Here is a 14,237-nt window from a genome sequence, read left to right as displayed (position 1 = left end):
TACCGATATTCACAATAAAAAGTAATACTTTTTTATGGATGACCCAAATAAGAGATATGTCTCCTAAAATACGATCGTGAGATTGTCTCATATGAGTTTTTTTCAAGAAAAAAAACCAAAATAGACCATGATATCAAAACCGTCAATATTATGCTTAAACTTAATAACAATAATAGAATATTACCAACTCAAATTTTAATACGTTCAAAATATTAATTTAGATTAAATTTTTTCAAGATTGGAGTCGAATTTAATTTAACAAACGTATCTTTTAGATGTTTACATCTGCAGCACAGTGGCAGACGATAACAAATACCCTTGTTTAAGAGCTCAATGGTCGCGTCTCTTTCAACATTCCCCAAATGTAGAAGAAATGGAAAGAATGGACAACAAAAATAAATGAAAAGAATATAAAAAAATTTTGTTTCTTACCATTTCTCTACATTTTTTACACAAATAAATGATAGTTTAATACCCATTTGGGCTTTGATATCGATATTTTGTTTTGTTTGTTAGCAACTTTTTCCCGGCTGATGAATGAGAAATGATATATTGTACAAAGTGTAGAACTGATGGGAAAGAGTGAGTGACAGAGCTACAAGGGAAAAACGAGAATATTTTTTTAATGCCACATTATGTAATTGATTCCAGTTGTATTTGCAGTGAAACCCACTGGATTTCTTACTTCCACTGTTCTTGAATATTTGTTTTCTTTCGTAAAATTCCCATCTTTGATGCTTCTTTTTCATTTTATATTTTGACCATACCCATTACTGACTACACTACACACAGTCGGGGGGTTTCTTTTGTGAAACTTGATATGTGGTGAGAAAGGGGCTAAATTTACTTCTTTCTTTTGCTGATTCCACGAGAGCTTGCCAAATCAGCTTCTGGGTGGTGGTTTTTTTTTTTTTTTTTTTTGCATGATTGTACTTTCTGCAAGTGTTTCTTCATTTCACACAAGGGATTTGATTGGTGTTTTGTGCCTTGTGAGAGTTTACCACTTCACATGTTGATACGATAAAATTATGAGCTGTATTCTACTGCAGAATCTTCTGTTTCTACTGCCAGCTTGCTGATTTTGATTCCCTTTCTTATTTGCTGGAAGGGTTTTACCTTCCTGAGCAGCCCTCAAAATTCAGATTGCAGCAGCAATTTCTGTTGAAGCGTGCGCAAGAATCTTCATTCCAACATTAATCTTAGCACTGGCAATGCTCAATCTTGAATTTCTGCTACATTTAGCCTAGGTGAATTGTGCCCAAGAACCTGGAATTCAGTTCACTTTTGTTGCTCCAATGCTGGGTGGTTTTTGATTTTCTTTGTTTTTGGACGAGCTTTTCTTTATTTGTGTGAAGTTACTTGGAAGGTCTTAAGGCCGATTCTCAAGAAATGTAACTGGTTTTTGATGAAGATGTCTTCAAATCATTGCAATTCGTATGGTCCAAAAGACTGGAAGAGAGTTCTCTTACTCTTGTGGCTTGGGTTCATTTGGTTCATGATTACTTTGAGTGATGGAAAATTGGGCAGAAATGTGGAGACTCATATTAGAAGTGAAGATGATACCAATATTTTATCCGAAAACTGCCATGTGAGCCAAGGCAAGGTTTGTGCTTTGGCTTCTTTGTTCATTAAATTTGATTTGGTCCATTTTATGTTGCCTCAAAAATTAATATTTTCTCTAATTTCCAATTATTTTTCCTCTATATTTCCTCTCAATGTAGTAAACTGCATACTGCTTCAGTGCTAACTTATTTTTATCAGCTCTTTCCCGTGGATAAATTCGTAATGGATAATGGGTAGGCCTTGAAATATATGGATTTTAGAGGAAATAAAGTTATGCGACACATAATCTATTGGTTGCCTCTTTTCAGCTGATATGGAATTAATATTAATCATGGTTTTGGAGACATTGCAAAACCATGATGTTTATAAATGGGGCTTGGATTCTACTCACAGGTTTTAAATGATTATTTGATTTCCCGCTTCCAGCTTAATTCTGCCTCGCATAATCTCTATCGTATGAACTGATAACTTGCTAAATTTTCAGCTTTGATAAAACTTGCATGTTGCTTTCCATGAGCAATAACATTGATGTTCAGTGTTGGCATTATTTTTTCGTTTCAACATCGAAATATTATTATATCACCGCATTTGAGGTTAGTGCAGGGTTATTATGGGGAGCGTTTCAGAGGGTTGGAGGATTGTGCGGTGGTGTTAGATAAAAAACTTAAAGTATTATCTCTTGGTTTATGGAGGAAGCTGTATTTAAGAGTAGCATGGTTATACACGCAGTTTGGACAAGCACCTGTATTGTTTTTTTAATGCTGTCCCAAAAATCGACACATTAAATTATTGTATGGCGTATGCACAGTATAACCAAGATAATAGCATGTTTGGATATTCCTTTATTTGCACTTCAATATGTTTCTCTACTTAAAGGCAACCAAAACCTTAGAATATATCACTAGGGTAGGAACATATTATACTGGTACGATGGATGGTGTAGGTCATTAGTAGAGAAGTCCGTGTGGAGCCTAGCATTACCTTCTCTTCTTAATTGTTAGAAGTAAACCAGTTTAAGTATTTTCGGGTTTGTTGGGATGCAGTAATTGTCTCAGCTGATTAGAGCAATCGAAACGCGACACTTGAGCTGCTGAACGGTTTAAAAAACTTGAGTTGAATCGTTATCGTCAATTATAGTTTTTGGTAAAGCAGCGAATGGTTTAAAAGATTTGAGTTGAGCTGTTGCCGCCAATTATAGCTTTTGGTAAAGTGACAAACGTTTGGTTCTACCCTGAATATCAGAGCCAAGATCACGTGTTTAATTCTCATTGATTGCAAGGCGTGCAGTTATTGAGAAGGAGATTGTTGAGGTACAATAACATGTCCCTGTTGAGATCAATCGAAACACAGTGCTTGTGCTAGTTGTACGATTTAAAAGATTTGAGTTGCACCATCTATAATTTTTGGTAAAACGGCAAGTGTTTGGTCCTACGATAGGTATCAAAATCAAGATCACAATTTCGATTCCTACAATACGTATCAGAGTCAAGATCACATGTTCAATTCTCGTTGATTGCAAGAAGTGCAATTATTGAGAGAGAGATTGTTGAAATGCAATTGTCCTTGCTATGTGGAGCAATCAAAATGCGGCGTTTGAGCTGCTGAACGGTTTAAAATATTTAAGTTATACGGTTACTACAAGTTATAGTTTTTGATAAATCAACAAACACTTGGTTCTACTATTGGTATCAGAGCCAAGACCTCGAGTTCGATGCAATAATTTTCTCTGCTAGTTAGAACATCAAAACGTGTCACTTGTGCTGCTGTACGATTTAAAAAAGTTGAGTTGCACTATTATCAACAACTGTAACTTTGGTAAAGCGGCAAACATTCGGTCCTACATTGTTTAAGTTAATCTAATCATCTAGCAAACTATTTACGAGTCATATTACTCAACGGTTGATAAAATCCAGTATATTTCCATTCTTCCCCATAAAGAAAGCTCAATAGTAGAATGAAAGGAAACATAAGATTTATAAATAATTGTTTCTTTTGGGTAGAACAATCAAAATGTAATACTTGTGATGCTGTATGGTTTAAGAAATTTGAGTTGCACAATTATCAATAGCTATAGCTTTTGGTAAAACGATAAGCGCTTGGTCATGCATTATTAAAATTAATCTAGTCTTCTAGCAAATTATTTGCCAGTCATATTACTTAATAGTTGATAAAATAAGATATTCCACTCTTCCTCATAAAGAAACCTTAATACTAGAAGGAAAGGAAATATAAGATTTATAATATTGTTTATGCAAGAAAAATTAATTCAAAAATTTTCAAGAAAGGAACGAAATAGTTAATCATTTGTTTCCACTCAATCGTTTTCAAGAGAAGAATGAAGACCAAAGTCATTTCAGGGGACTGATAAAATATTATTGCCTGGGGGTGTACTTTTAATTTGCCTCACATGATCATGTCTCTTTATGGATAGATCACACAGAGATTAATTCCTTAGTCTTTTACATTCATTCACTGAATAATCATTGTGGGATTCATTAACTTAGTTAACTGGAGTTCTTTTCTATCACAAAAGTCTGGCATTGCTTCTTTACCTGCTAAGGTTTGGTTAATTTTTTTATGCCAAACTTTAGTTGTACCAACGGCTTGGTGTGCTAAATCTTTTTCTTTGGTTCTTATTCTTGTCTCTACCTCCCAGGTTGCATCTTTTACTTGCTGCGCTGGATCAGGATGTGGAATATCAACAAGTAATGCCAAAGAAGTCACGTCTAATATGCTAGGTTCAGATCAAATGTTCAGCAAGCAGTGCAAATCAATGACTGATAATGTAAAGTCAATTGCACAATGCCTGTCTACAGAGGATAGTAATGAAAACTTTCTGGGCTCATCGGTATCTGAAGACCTGTCCCATCCGTGTTGTCTATCGGTAAGATCTTTTGACATGATTCTATAACATAAAGCCTTTGCTAAACCATGTCTTTTGAGCCACTCAAATTTCATTAGATCGAAATTTATGACTGGATAGACTTTCTCGAGGTCCTTATGTTACTTGAAATACTAGTTTTTGTTCTCAAGTTAAATTATGAATCTACGACATCATTTACTAAACGATTAAACAGCTCCTCTTTGGATTTGTGTGCTGGATTAGACAGATTCGAGGAATGAATATATTCTTAAATAATCTATCCCTCTCAGAAATTTATTCATCTAGATTCTAGCATGATTATTTTGGTAAGCAACCGTTCTGACGGGGGCTTAGTCACATTGGTTTGAGTTGGAATATTGTTGGGTTAACATATTTGCAGTTTGTTACCTAGTAAATCTTAATCATTGATAATCATCGGTCTAAATATATTTTGTTAATTTTATTGTTACTTCTGTTATCTTTTGAATATTCTGTTAAAGAGTAGAAAAATTACGTCAAAATTTTCTCATCTCATTTTGTCTTGTGGCAGAATGAACTGAAAATAGGAAGGCTTCGTACAGAATCTACAGATGTCACATATTGTTGTCAGAACAGATTTCTCTGGTTTGCTAAAATATTCGTATGGATCCTTGTTGGAATGTTAGTAAGCTACAATATTCCATGGCTGCATGATAAACTTTGGAGTCAAAAGCATGAGATGATCCAGCAACAACCACTGACGCAGCAACCGCAGTTGCCAAAGCAGGCCCAATTTTCCTCCCGCACAACTGGGAAGTGGAGGAAAAAGCTTTTAGTTGTCTTTGTATTTGGTGGCATTATTACTTCCATTTGGTTATTTTGGTTCTTGAATGAAGACATAATGTTCAGAAGAAAAGAAACTCTCGCAAGTATGTGTGATGAGCGTGCTAGGATGCTCCAAGACCAATTTAATGTCAGCATGAACCATGTTCATGCATTATCTATTCTGATTTCTACATTTCATCATGGAAAGCAACCTTCAGCTATAGACCAGGTACTAATCTCAGTGCTTCCTATATCATTTTAGCATTTTTTTATAGCATACATTTCTTTTTCCCCATACTGATTTAACCGGTGTGGTTATGTTTCTGCCCATGTACTTTTCCTGGCGAATTTTGGATCATATAGAAAACCTTTGAATATTATACGGAGATTACAGCTTTTGAAAGGCCTCTTACAAGTGGGGTTGCATATGCTCTGCGAGTTCAGCACTTTGAAAGAGAGCACATTGAACAGCAGTATGGATGGACAATTAAGAAAATGGAAGTTGAAGATCAAACTTTGGCTCAATACTACAACCCTGAAGCCTTTAGTACTTCATCTGTTCAAGATGAATATGCACCGGTTATATTCTCACAGAAAACTGTATCTCATATTGTCTCGATTGATATGATGTCTGGCAAGGTATGCATTTAGAGGCTTTTTCCATTCTGTAATTGACTATGAATGTCCTAGTGACTTCTTGTCTTCCTTTCATCAAACAACGGTTATTGCATCTGTTAATGATCATAACTAAAACGAGAGGTGCAAAAAAGAAAGGACAAAAATTCCCATTTAGCCTGAGGTTTCAAGGATGTGAATCTTTTCTATGAAACTTGGACAGTTATACATGGCAATGTTAGAGCTTTTAAGTTCATTGAAAATTTGTCAAATTCATTTTAACATAGAGTTTGCACCTGTCGAGTTAAAAAACCTAAAGTTTGGACTTCTTAAAACAAATATTTTAAAGAAGAGATCAAGATCTTTTTCTTTCCGTACAATTATTCAGACCCCAACTTTGATGTACTAGGTGCAAGGTTTTTACAAATGGACTACATTGTTGATTGTCGCATAAATGTTTAATCTAGTTTGGAAACTATGTATTATGGAACAAACAAAGTACTCTGTGAGTTGACATATTGTGTACCGCAGCAGATCTAAATTTCTTCGAGGAGTAATAATATTTGAGCTATGGACAGTTCACCCATAATGTAACTGTATGTCCTGTAAGGGCTTGAGTAATTATACAGTATGATTTTTTTCCCAACTGTTTTTGACACCATATTGGAAATTGTCTGGCCCAACTATCTATTATTCATATGCCACATCTACGACTGAGGTTGGTCGAAGTGTGTTTTTCCCATCTGAGTTGATACATGTTAATATTGTTTATCAGTCTGGGACACCTCGAATATGTTAGCCATACCCCTGTCCATAAAATGCATTTAAAACAACATTTCTCAAATATGTATATATATATATATATATATATATATAATGGTTATCAAATTTAACATCCAAAAAGACGCATATATTCTTCTTAGGTTATTTTGTTCATATCTTGATGCAAATTACCTTTACCTCCATTTAGGAAGACCGTGAGAACATCTTACGGGCTAGAGCTTCTGGAAAGGGAGTCTTGACGTCGCCTTTCAAACTATTAAAATCTAATCATCTAGGTGTTGTCCTTACTTTTGCTGTCTATCACTCTCGTCTTCCTCCTGATGCTACACCCGAGCTACGCATCAATGCAACAGTAGGGTAAATAAATAACTTTAATCTCGTTGTTCTGAAATTTATAACATATCTACTTGATATTTCTTCTTGTCACTCATGGTTTTCTTAATTCTCAGTGGTTTGGTTTGGTGTTTGTTACTCAATAAAAGGTACCTAGGTGCTTCTTATGATGTTCCCTCATTAGTTGAGAAGCTTCTGCACCAGCTTGCAAGCGAGCAGACTATTATTGTAAATGTTTATGATATGACTAGTAAAGATACACCAATCAAGATGTATGGCGCTTATGTGGCTGACACGGGGTTGTTGCATATAAGCAACCTAGATTTTGGAGATCCAACCCGGAAGCATGAGATGCATTGCTGGTTAGATATTTTTCATAGTTTTTTATAAGTAAATATGATACGCAACATATTCTTGTAATGATTTTTGTGTTCCTTTATTTCATCTAGGTTTAAACAGAAAACACCTCTGCCGTGGCAAGCCATAACAGCATCTGTTGGGGTATTTGTCATCACTTTTCTTCTCGGTCATATCTTTAATGCTGCCATAAATCGAATTGCTAAAGTGGAACATGATTATCGGGAGATGATGGAGCTCAAACATCGTGCTGAAGCTGCTGATGTGGCAAAGTCTCAGGTGAATTTCAAAGAGTTCGGTTTATGCATCTGCATTTCTTCGATACCCAAGTCTTGGAACAGCTGTTTTTTTCCTTTCAAGAATTCATGTTTATCGGTCTTTTCCTTTTTTGGGGGTTTTTCCACATTGCCATTTAACATCTTTCTATTTTGTAGTTTCTCGCAACGGTTTCTCATGAAATCAGGACTCCAATGAATGGAGTTTTGGGTAATTTTTAATTGAGTTTAACATTCCTTTAATTGGAAATAATTCCATTCTAGTTTATTTCTGTGAATGCTAACTAAATTAGCAATTAGTTCAGGTATGTTACAGATGCTTATGGATACAAATTTGGATGCATGCCAACTCGATTATGCTCAGACCGCTCATGCTAGCGGAAACGAGTTGATATCATTAATCAACAAGGTTCTGGACCAGGCTAAGATTGAATCAGGCAGGCTTGAGTTGGAGGCTGTGCCTTTTGACATTCGAGCTGTTCTTGACAGGGTCCTATCTATTTTTTCTGGAAAGTCTTGTGAAAAAGGAATAGAGGTACAATGCCAATTTCTTTTTTTCCTCTGTCTACACTCACGTATCCAGGAGCTTGGTTCGAAACTGATTGATCTGAGATATATAATTGCATTGTTCATTCTGGTACCCTGTGTAATATTTTATTTGTGTTTCTTTTTTTCCTTGGGAGAGAAAGTTGGCTGTCTATGTATCCGAGCAGGTTCCAGAAGTGGTTATTGGAGACCAAGAACGGTTTGGGCAGATTATTAAGAACCTTGTTGGGAATTCAGTTAAGGTAAGATCAGAGTGTTTACTGTATCTCTATATTATTTCATTTTCAGATATGTTGGGCATAAAATTCACCTTCCAAAAAAAGTATAAAATTCACCTTCCGATGAAGTCTTTGTTTTTTTAACAATTTTTATATTTTCCTCGATATTTGAATTCTCATTCTGATTAAGCAGTAAAAAGACTACTAACAATTGCCTTGGATTATTTTATGTTGTTTATTCTATTTTTAATGTAAGAAATACTTTCTTTAATCAGAAGATACACTAAGTTTCATAAAACTCTCATCCACTTGACAATTATAATTGTTCTTATTGAATAGATACCTGTTGAGAAATGACATCATGTAACTTTTTTTAGAATGATTACCTTCTGTTTATATTGCAGTTCACACATGACAAAGGCCATATCTTTGTCTCCTTGCATTTAGTCGCTGAAGTGAAACTTCCCCTTGATGTGAAGGATGAAGTTCTGAAGCAAAGCTTGAAAGGTGTTCAAGATAATTTAAATGTTTCTCACAATACATTGAGTGGATTTCGAGTTGTTGATAGATGGAAAAGTTGGGAAACTTTTAAACATCTTGGCAGTATAACAGAGGAACCTGGAAAAATTAGATTGTTAGTGAGTGTTGAAGATACGGGTGCTGGAATACCCCGTGAAGCACAAGGTCGGATTTTTACTCCTTTCATGCAGGCTGACAGCTCTACATCTCGAAAATATGGTGGAACAGGAATAGGGTTGAGTATCAGCAAGCGTTTAGTAAACCTTATGGGTGGGGAAATTGGGTTTGTGAGTGAGCTTAACATAGGGAGTACCTTTTCCTTTACTGTAACCTTCAGAAAAGAGGAAGCTATTTCTTCGGATACTATGTGGCAACCACGTAATCCATATGTTTCAGATTTTCGTGGGCTAAGAGCATTGGTAGTTGATGAGAAAAGAATTCGAGCTGAGGTTACACGATATCATCTTCAGAGACTTGAAATATCTGTGGACTTGTCTATGAGCATGGAGTCTTCATGCTCTCATCTTTCATGTGCTAGGTATTTTTATGTTTCTTTTCATGAAGGTTGTCATACTTAATTTCTCCCGTAGTATAAACCAGGGATACCCCTCCATTCATGGAGCTCGGACATCTTTCTAACTTTAGGTTGATAAATTTTAAAGTTGTTAAAATACAATGAAGAGAAAATGTGAAACGATGCATGAGTAACATGGTTCAGTCTTGAAAATCTACTTTCACGTCATCAAAATTGAAATACTGTGACATGATAATGTGAAACAACGCATGAATAACGCGGTTCAGACATGAAATTCTACATGCACGACACAATGCCTGGATGGTCAAAATTCTTATTTGTTACTCACTCATTACATCTTTACATAGGTAAAAGGATATTGGAATAAAATATGGTAGAAATATTTTCCTAAAATTAAAATAGATTAAAATGATGCTACATCATACTCTAAATAGTAGTGATTCTGATTCCAGATTAAAGTCCGAGCACTATGCTATGGTTCTTGTTGACCAAGAAATTTGGGATAAGGAGATTTACCTTCCATTCCTTAACGCGATAAAGATGATTAGACATGGTGCTTCCATGAGTAAATCAGGCGTCCCTCTGAAGATATGCTTGCTATCAAACTCTACAAGCTCTGCTGAATGCAATAATCTGAAGTTGAGTGGTTTAGTGGATTACTTGATAACAAAGCCTCTAAGGTTGAGCGTATTAACATCTATCTTCAAGCACACGACTGGAAAGAGGAGCGATACCAGGACTAAACCATCTACTCTGAGAAGCCTACTTGAAGGCAAACAAATTTTGGTGGTGGACGATAATCTTGTTAACCGAAGAGTTGCAGAAGGTGCGTTGAAGAAGTATGGAGCTGTTGTTACCTGTGTTGAAGGCGGAAAATCTGCTGTAGAGTTGCTTAATCCTCCTCACAAGTTTGATGCTTGCTTTATGGATCTCTTAATGCCCGAAATGGATGGGTAAATCTTGCTGCATTTCCTACTTTGATGTGTTGAATTGAAGGAACGGTTTTCTAATTCTCGGTCTTGTTATTTTTCTTGTAGGTTTGACGCTACCAGAAGAATTCGTAGTCTTGAGAGCAAATTTAACAAAACGTTTACTTCTAAAGAATTATCTGTTGATACATCTGGAGATCTCCCTATTTGGCACACTCCGATATTAGCTATGACAGCTGATGTGAGTGTAGCAACAAACGAAGAGTGTACAAAGTGTGGGATGGATGATTATGTTTCTAAACCATTCGGAGAAGAAGAACTTTATTCCGCTGTGGCACGATTTTTTGAGACGGAGGAGTGACTGAAGCTTTCGCTGAAATGGGATGGTGCAGTTATAATAATCTCCATTGATGAGAAATTAGTTGGTTCAGATATTTCACTACGGATGAGTGATCTTCTATCGCTGATGCGACTAAGCCATACATTTGGTCGGATATCAAACTAGCTAGGCCTATCATGGTAACTTTCTATCTTCTTTGATGTGAAGTATTCTTATGTCTATCTATATGTGCTTGAATTTTATGTAATCATCATTCGAAGCGAATTCATGAGAAATGGTCCAACTGAAGTTTTATCTTTTAACAATCATATGTCAAATTTCAATGTAGAAGTTACTGTGAAGTTTCAACTTGACGAGCCAATTTCCACTTTACTTTCTCTTCCAGGACTGAAAGCTGCAAAAACAGAAGCACGCTGGCTGCCATTGAAACCAAAGAAGAGACGAGCCACCATTCATTCATGTCGAGCCCGCGAAGATTGCATGTTGTTTCGAGTTTTGTAGTATATGTTAACGCTACAGGAATCATTGCGCGTGTAGGAAATTTCTGGGCTCGGTAATCTATTGGTTAGATACTTGTATGAATGTAGAATTTGAGATAGTAACTGGTTGGTTCTCTTAGTTGGAATGTGTGATCACTCTTCATCTTATAGGACTCGGATATGATTCTCTGGCATCTTGTATTACTGCCAATTTCAATAACGATTGTACAAAAAGCTATAGTATTAAGGGGAAGAAAATTGAAGAAAATGTGTTATTTATAGTGGCAAAGCAGCAAGGCCAGTTTTTTCCCCCCTCTTTTTAGTGATTGATTTTTCCATGGAGGTCTTGACTTGGGAGTGCAATATATGTGGCCTATTCCCAAAAAAGCTTTACATAATTGAAATGCTATATCATATATGTATGGACTATTCGATTTTTAGGGTAAATTGACTTTAAATCCTCGATAATATCACTTTATAAATCAATTCAAGTATCTGATTGGGGTTTTTTTCTATCAAAATAATTTACTTGTGGCTCACAGATATGTGTGATAAAATTTCATTAGCATTTACTAATTAATGACATTAATAAAAAAGGAGATTTGTATTATTCTCTTAAAACTGAATCCGTTGTCGGGCAAACAAAAGTGAAGAACACGAAAAAGCCTTGGGTCGACAACCTGTTAACGGCGAGCTCTGTTTCCGACGGGCGGGACATTCTAATCATCAGTAGCATTTCTCTTCTCGGATGGTTATGCTTTTACAATTATTATTTAAACTCTATTATAGCTTAGTTGTTGCATGATTAGAGATTTGCTTTGGCAGATTTTTTACAATGTAAAAACGAGAATTTTTTTTTTCCATTTGCTAGATCTGTTTAAGATATTTTTCGAATTTTTTCGAAATTTTTTTGTTGAGGATTTGGCGGTGGTGTGCATTTTGTTTGTCATCTTGATCTACAATTTTTATCAAAATTTCGAATTTTTTCAAATTTTAGCTCAGTATTTATGTGTGCGTGAGGGTTGGTTTGTCTTCCGATTAGTACAATTTTTATACTACCTAGGGTCTCTAATATTCTTCCCTCCCACCTCACGTCTAGATTAGGTTATACGAGATGAGAAAACAACTGATTTTTAAGTGAAATGTCATGTTTTAGTTCGATTGTATAATTTTTCTTTAAAAATTTTATGGATTTGTAGGGATTGTAGAAGAAAACTTACATGGATTCGGGAGCCAGTTCTTAGAGTGAAGTGATATGCAAAGTCCAAAATTAAGATGACGTAATCCAACTGCATGCAAATCTAGGAAAATAAAAAATGACTAATTAAATAATTTTAATGGCATGAATTAATTGTGATATGCATGATTACATGTTAAAATATGATTTTTCTACTAGAATGCATCAAACTGTATTTTTAAAAAGTTATTCGAAATGCGATCGAGGAACGGAGACCGATGGCTGGAAAATAGAAAATATTTTTATTAAATAATTGTTTTTAATTATTTAAAATAAGGTTGATGCTATATGATATTTTTAAGATTAAGGATTTTGAGGTGATTTTATACGTCGAGACGTAATTTTTAACGGTATTCGATTTTTGACTAAAATATGAATTTTTCGACAATTCGACTAATATTTTCACGAACTTTCTTAAACGAAATATTTTAAATATGCACCAATGGGCCTAATAGGCCTAGTATACAATACTAATGGGTCCAAGCTTACTCTACACCTTTTAATTAAAATAAATAAGCCCAAAACGGCAAAACCCCACCCCAAAACCCTTAAAGCACACGCCCCCTACCCCTAAACCACAAGGACTCTTTCCCATCAGCAAAACACACGCACACATGAGTAATTCTTTAAGGAAAAGGTTCAGTTCTTTTAAGGAAAATTCAGCCTAGGTTCTACGTCGTTGTTCTTCACATCGTCAACTCGTTTTCGAGCGTAATATATGCAAAAGCACGCCTTAACTATCTTTTTCTCATCTACCACACCATAATACTGTTTTGAACTACGTTTGCATGAAAAAATGATTTCCTTATTAATATTTTCGTTTTTATGCTTGTGGTGTTATGAAAGCATGATTTTATGTTCAAAAACTTGATATATTATTGCATGAAGGGGCTGCCATGTTAGGGGATCAAGGAGGGATGTTTTTCCATGAGTTTTAAGGGTCATAAGGTGCTCGGTTAAGGGTTGCACATGCTAGGAACCAAGCTTGAACGAATTGTTGCATGTTGGGACACAAGGGCACCTAGGGAGTAATCAACGCACGGCTCGACCATGGGCTCAACCAGGGCTCGCGCGGGATGTGGTTGGGTGTGAGGAAGAGTCCTAGCGTGCACAGTGGCTACGGAAGAGACCAAGCGAGCTAGGACTCTTCGCAAAGCCACCCGAGAGTGCAGCTGAGTGTAGGGATCGTGGCTCGGCCATGGTGGTCAGGGCTGGGCTAGGATAGGTCTGAGGGTGGTCCAGTGGGGTTCACGAGGGTGAGGGCTCGGGTGAAGGGACTTTGTTGAGTTAGAGTCCATAGGCGCAAGGGAAAGCACTCGCGCGGCTTCTTGTCTTCGTGCAGGAGGTTGCAGCGGGCTAGGAGTTGGTTCAAAGGGTCATGGCTGGTCAGTAAGGTCCATAAACTGTCTGGGAAGGGCTTGGCTGGAGGTGGTTCAGGTTTGGCTCGAAGAAAACGTAAGATGGCTCGAGGGTTTGCTAGGGTTGGTTCGGTTTTAGAGTTTAAATGGCTAAGGGTTCAAACCATGGTACACAGGCATCAAATCATGGTTCACGAAGGTATTTTAGAAATAAAAAGTCTATGTTTAAAATTTGAGAATTTAATATTAAAGTTTGAATTAATTCGGGAATTAAACACTCTACGAATTTATAATTATGAAATAAATAAAAAGCCATGAATTTAAAGCTAAATAAATATATAAGAAATTTAATGAAAGATTAAATAATTTTTTGGGATGTCCTAGTGTCAACGAAAGTAAGAAAAAGTCAAAATCTGAGAAATTTTACGTCTATGGGTAAAACAATCATTTTACACTGAAAAATAGGTAGATGTCATGGCAATG

The 14,237-nt window shown here is 35.9% G+C and overlaps 1 protein-coding gene across 5 annotated transcripts; it reads left to right on the top strand.

Moving 5' to 3' along the window:
• Positions 1-447: 447 nt before the first annotated feature.
• On the top strand, positions 448-11,479 carry LOC142519323 (histidine kinase 2). 5 transcript variants are annotated; one of them, XM_075622303.1, is made up of 15 exons: positions 449-894; positions 1,109-1,603; positions 4,220-4,447; positions 4,977-5,459; positions 5,594-5,869; positions 6,816-6,985; positions 7,111-7,323; positions 7,411-7,597; positions 7,753-7,804; positions 7,899-8,128; positions 8,283-8,381; positions 8,762-9,414; positions 9,864-10,364; positions 10,449-10,859; positions 11,066-11,479. In XM_075622303.1, exons 2-14 carry the CDS (start codon positions 1,406-1,408, stop codon positions 10,699-10,701), a joined length of 3,543 nt encoding a protein of 1,180 aa, XP_075478418.1. In that variant the 5' UTR covers positions 449-894; positions 1,109-1,405; the 3' UTR covers positions 10,702-10,859; positions 11,066-11,479. The 5 variants fall into 5 exon arrangements, with proteins under 5 accessions (XP_075478419.1, XP_075478420.1, XP_075478418.1 ...); XM_075622304.1 differs by having other exon boundaries at positions 448-1,603; positions 11,009-11,479; XM_075622305.1 differs by having other exon boundaries at positions 448-1,603; positions 10,449-10,886; positions 11,009-11,479.
• The last annotated feature ends 2,758 nt before the right edge of the window (positions 11,480-14,237 follow it).

The sequence above is a fragment of the Primulina tabacum genome, chromosome 11, assembly GCF_025594145.1.
Source record: "Primulina tabacum isolate GXHZ01 chromosome 11, ASM2559414v2, whole genome shotgun sequence".
In the NCBI taxonomy this organism is placed as follows: Eukaryota; Viridiplantae; Streptophyta; class Magnoliopsida; order Lamiales; family Gesneriaceae; genus Primulina; species Primulina tabacum.
This window is presented reverse-complemented; position numbering and strand designations above follow the sequence as displayed.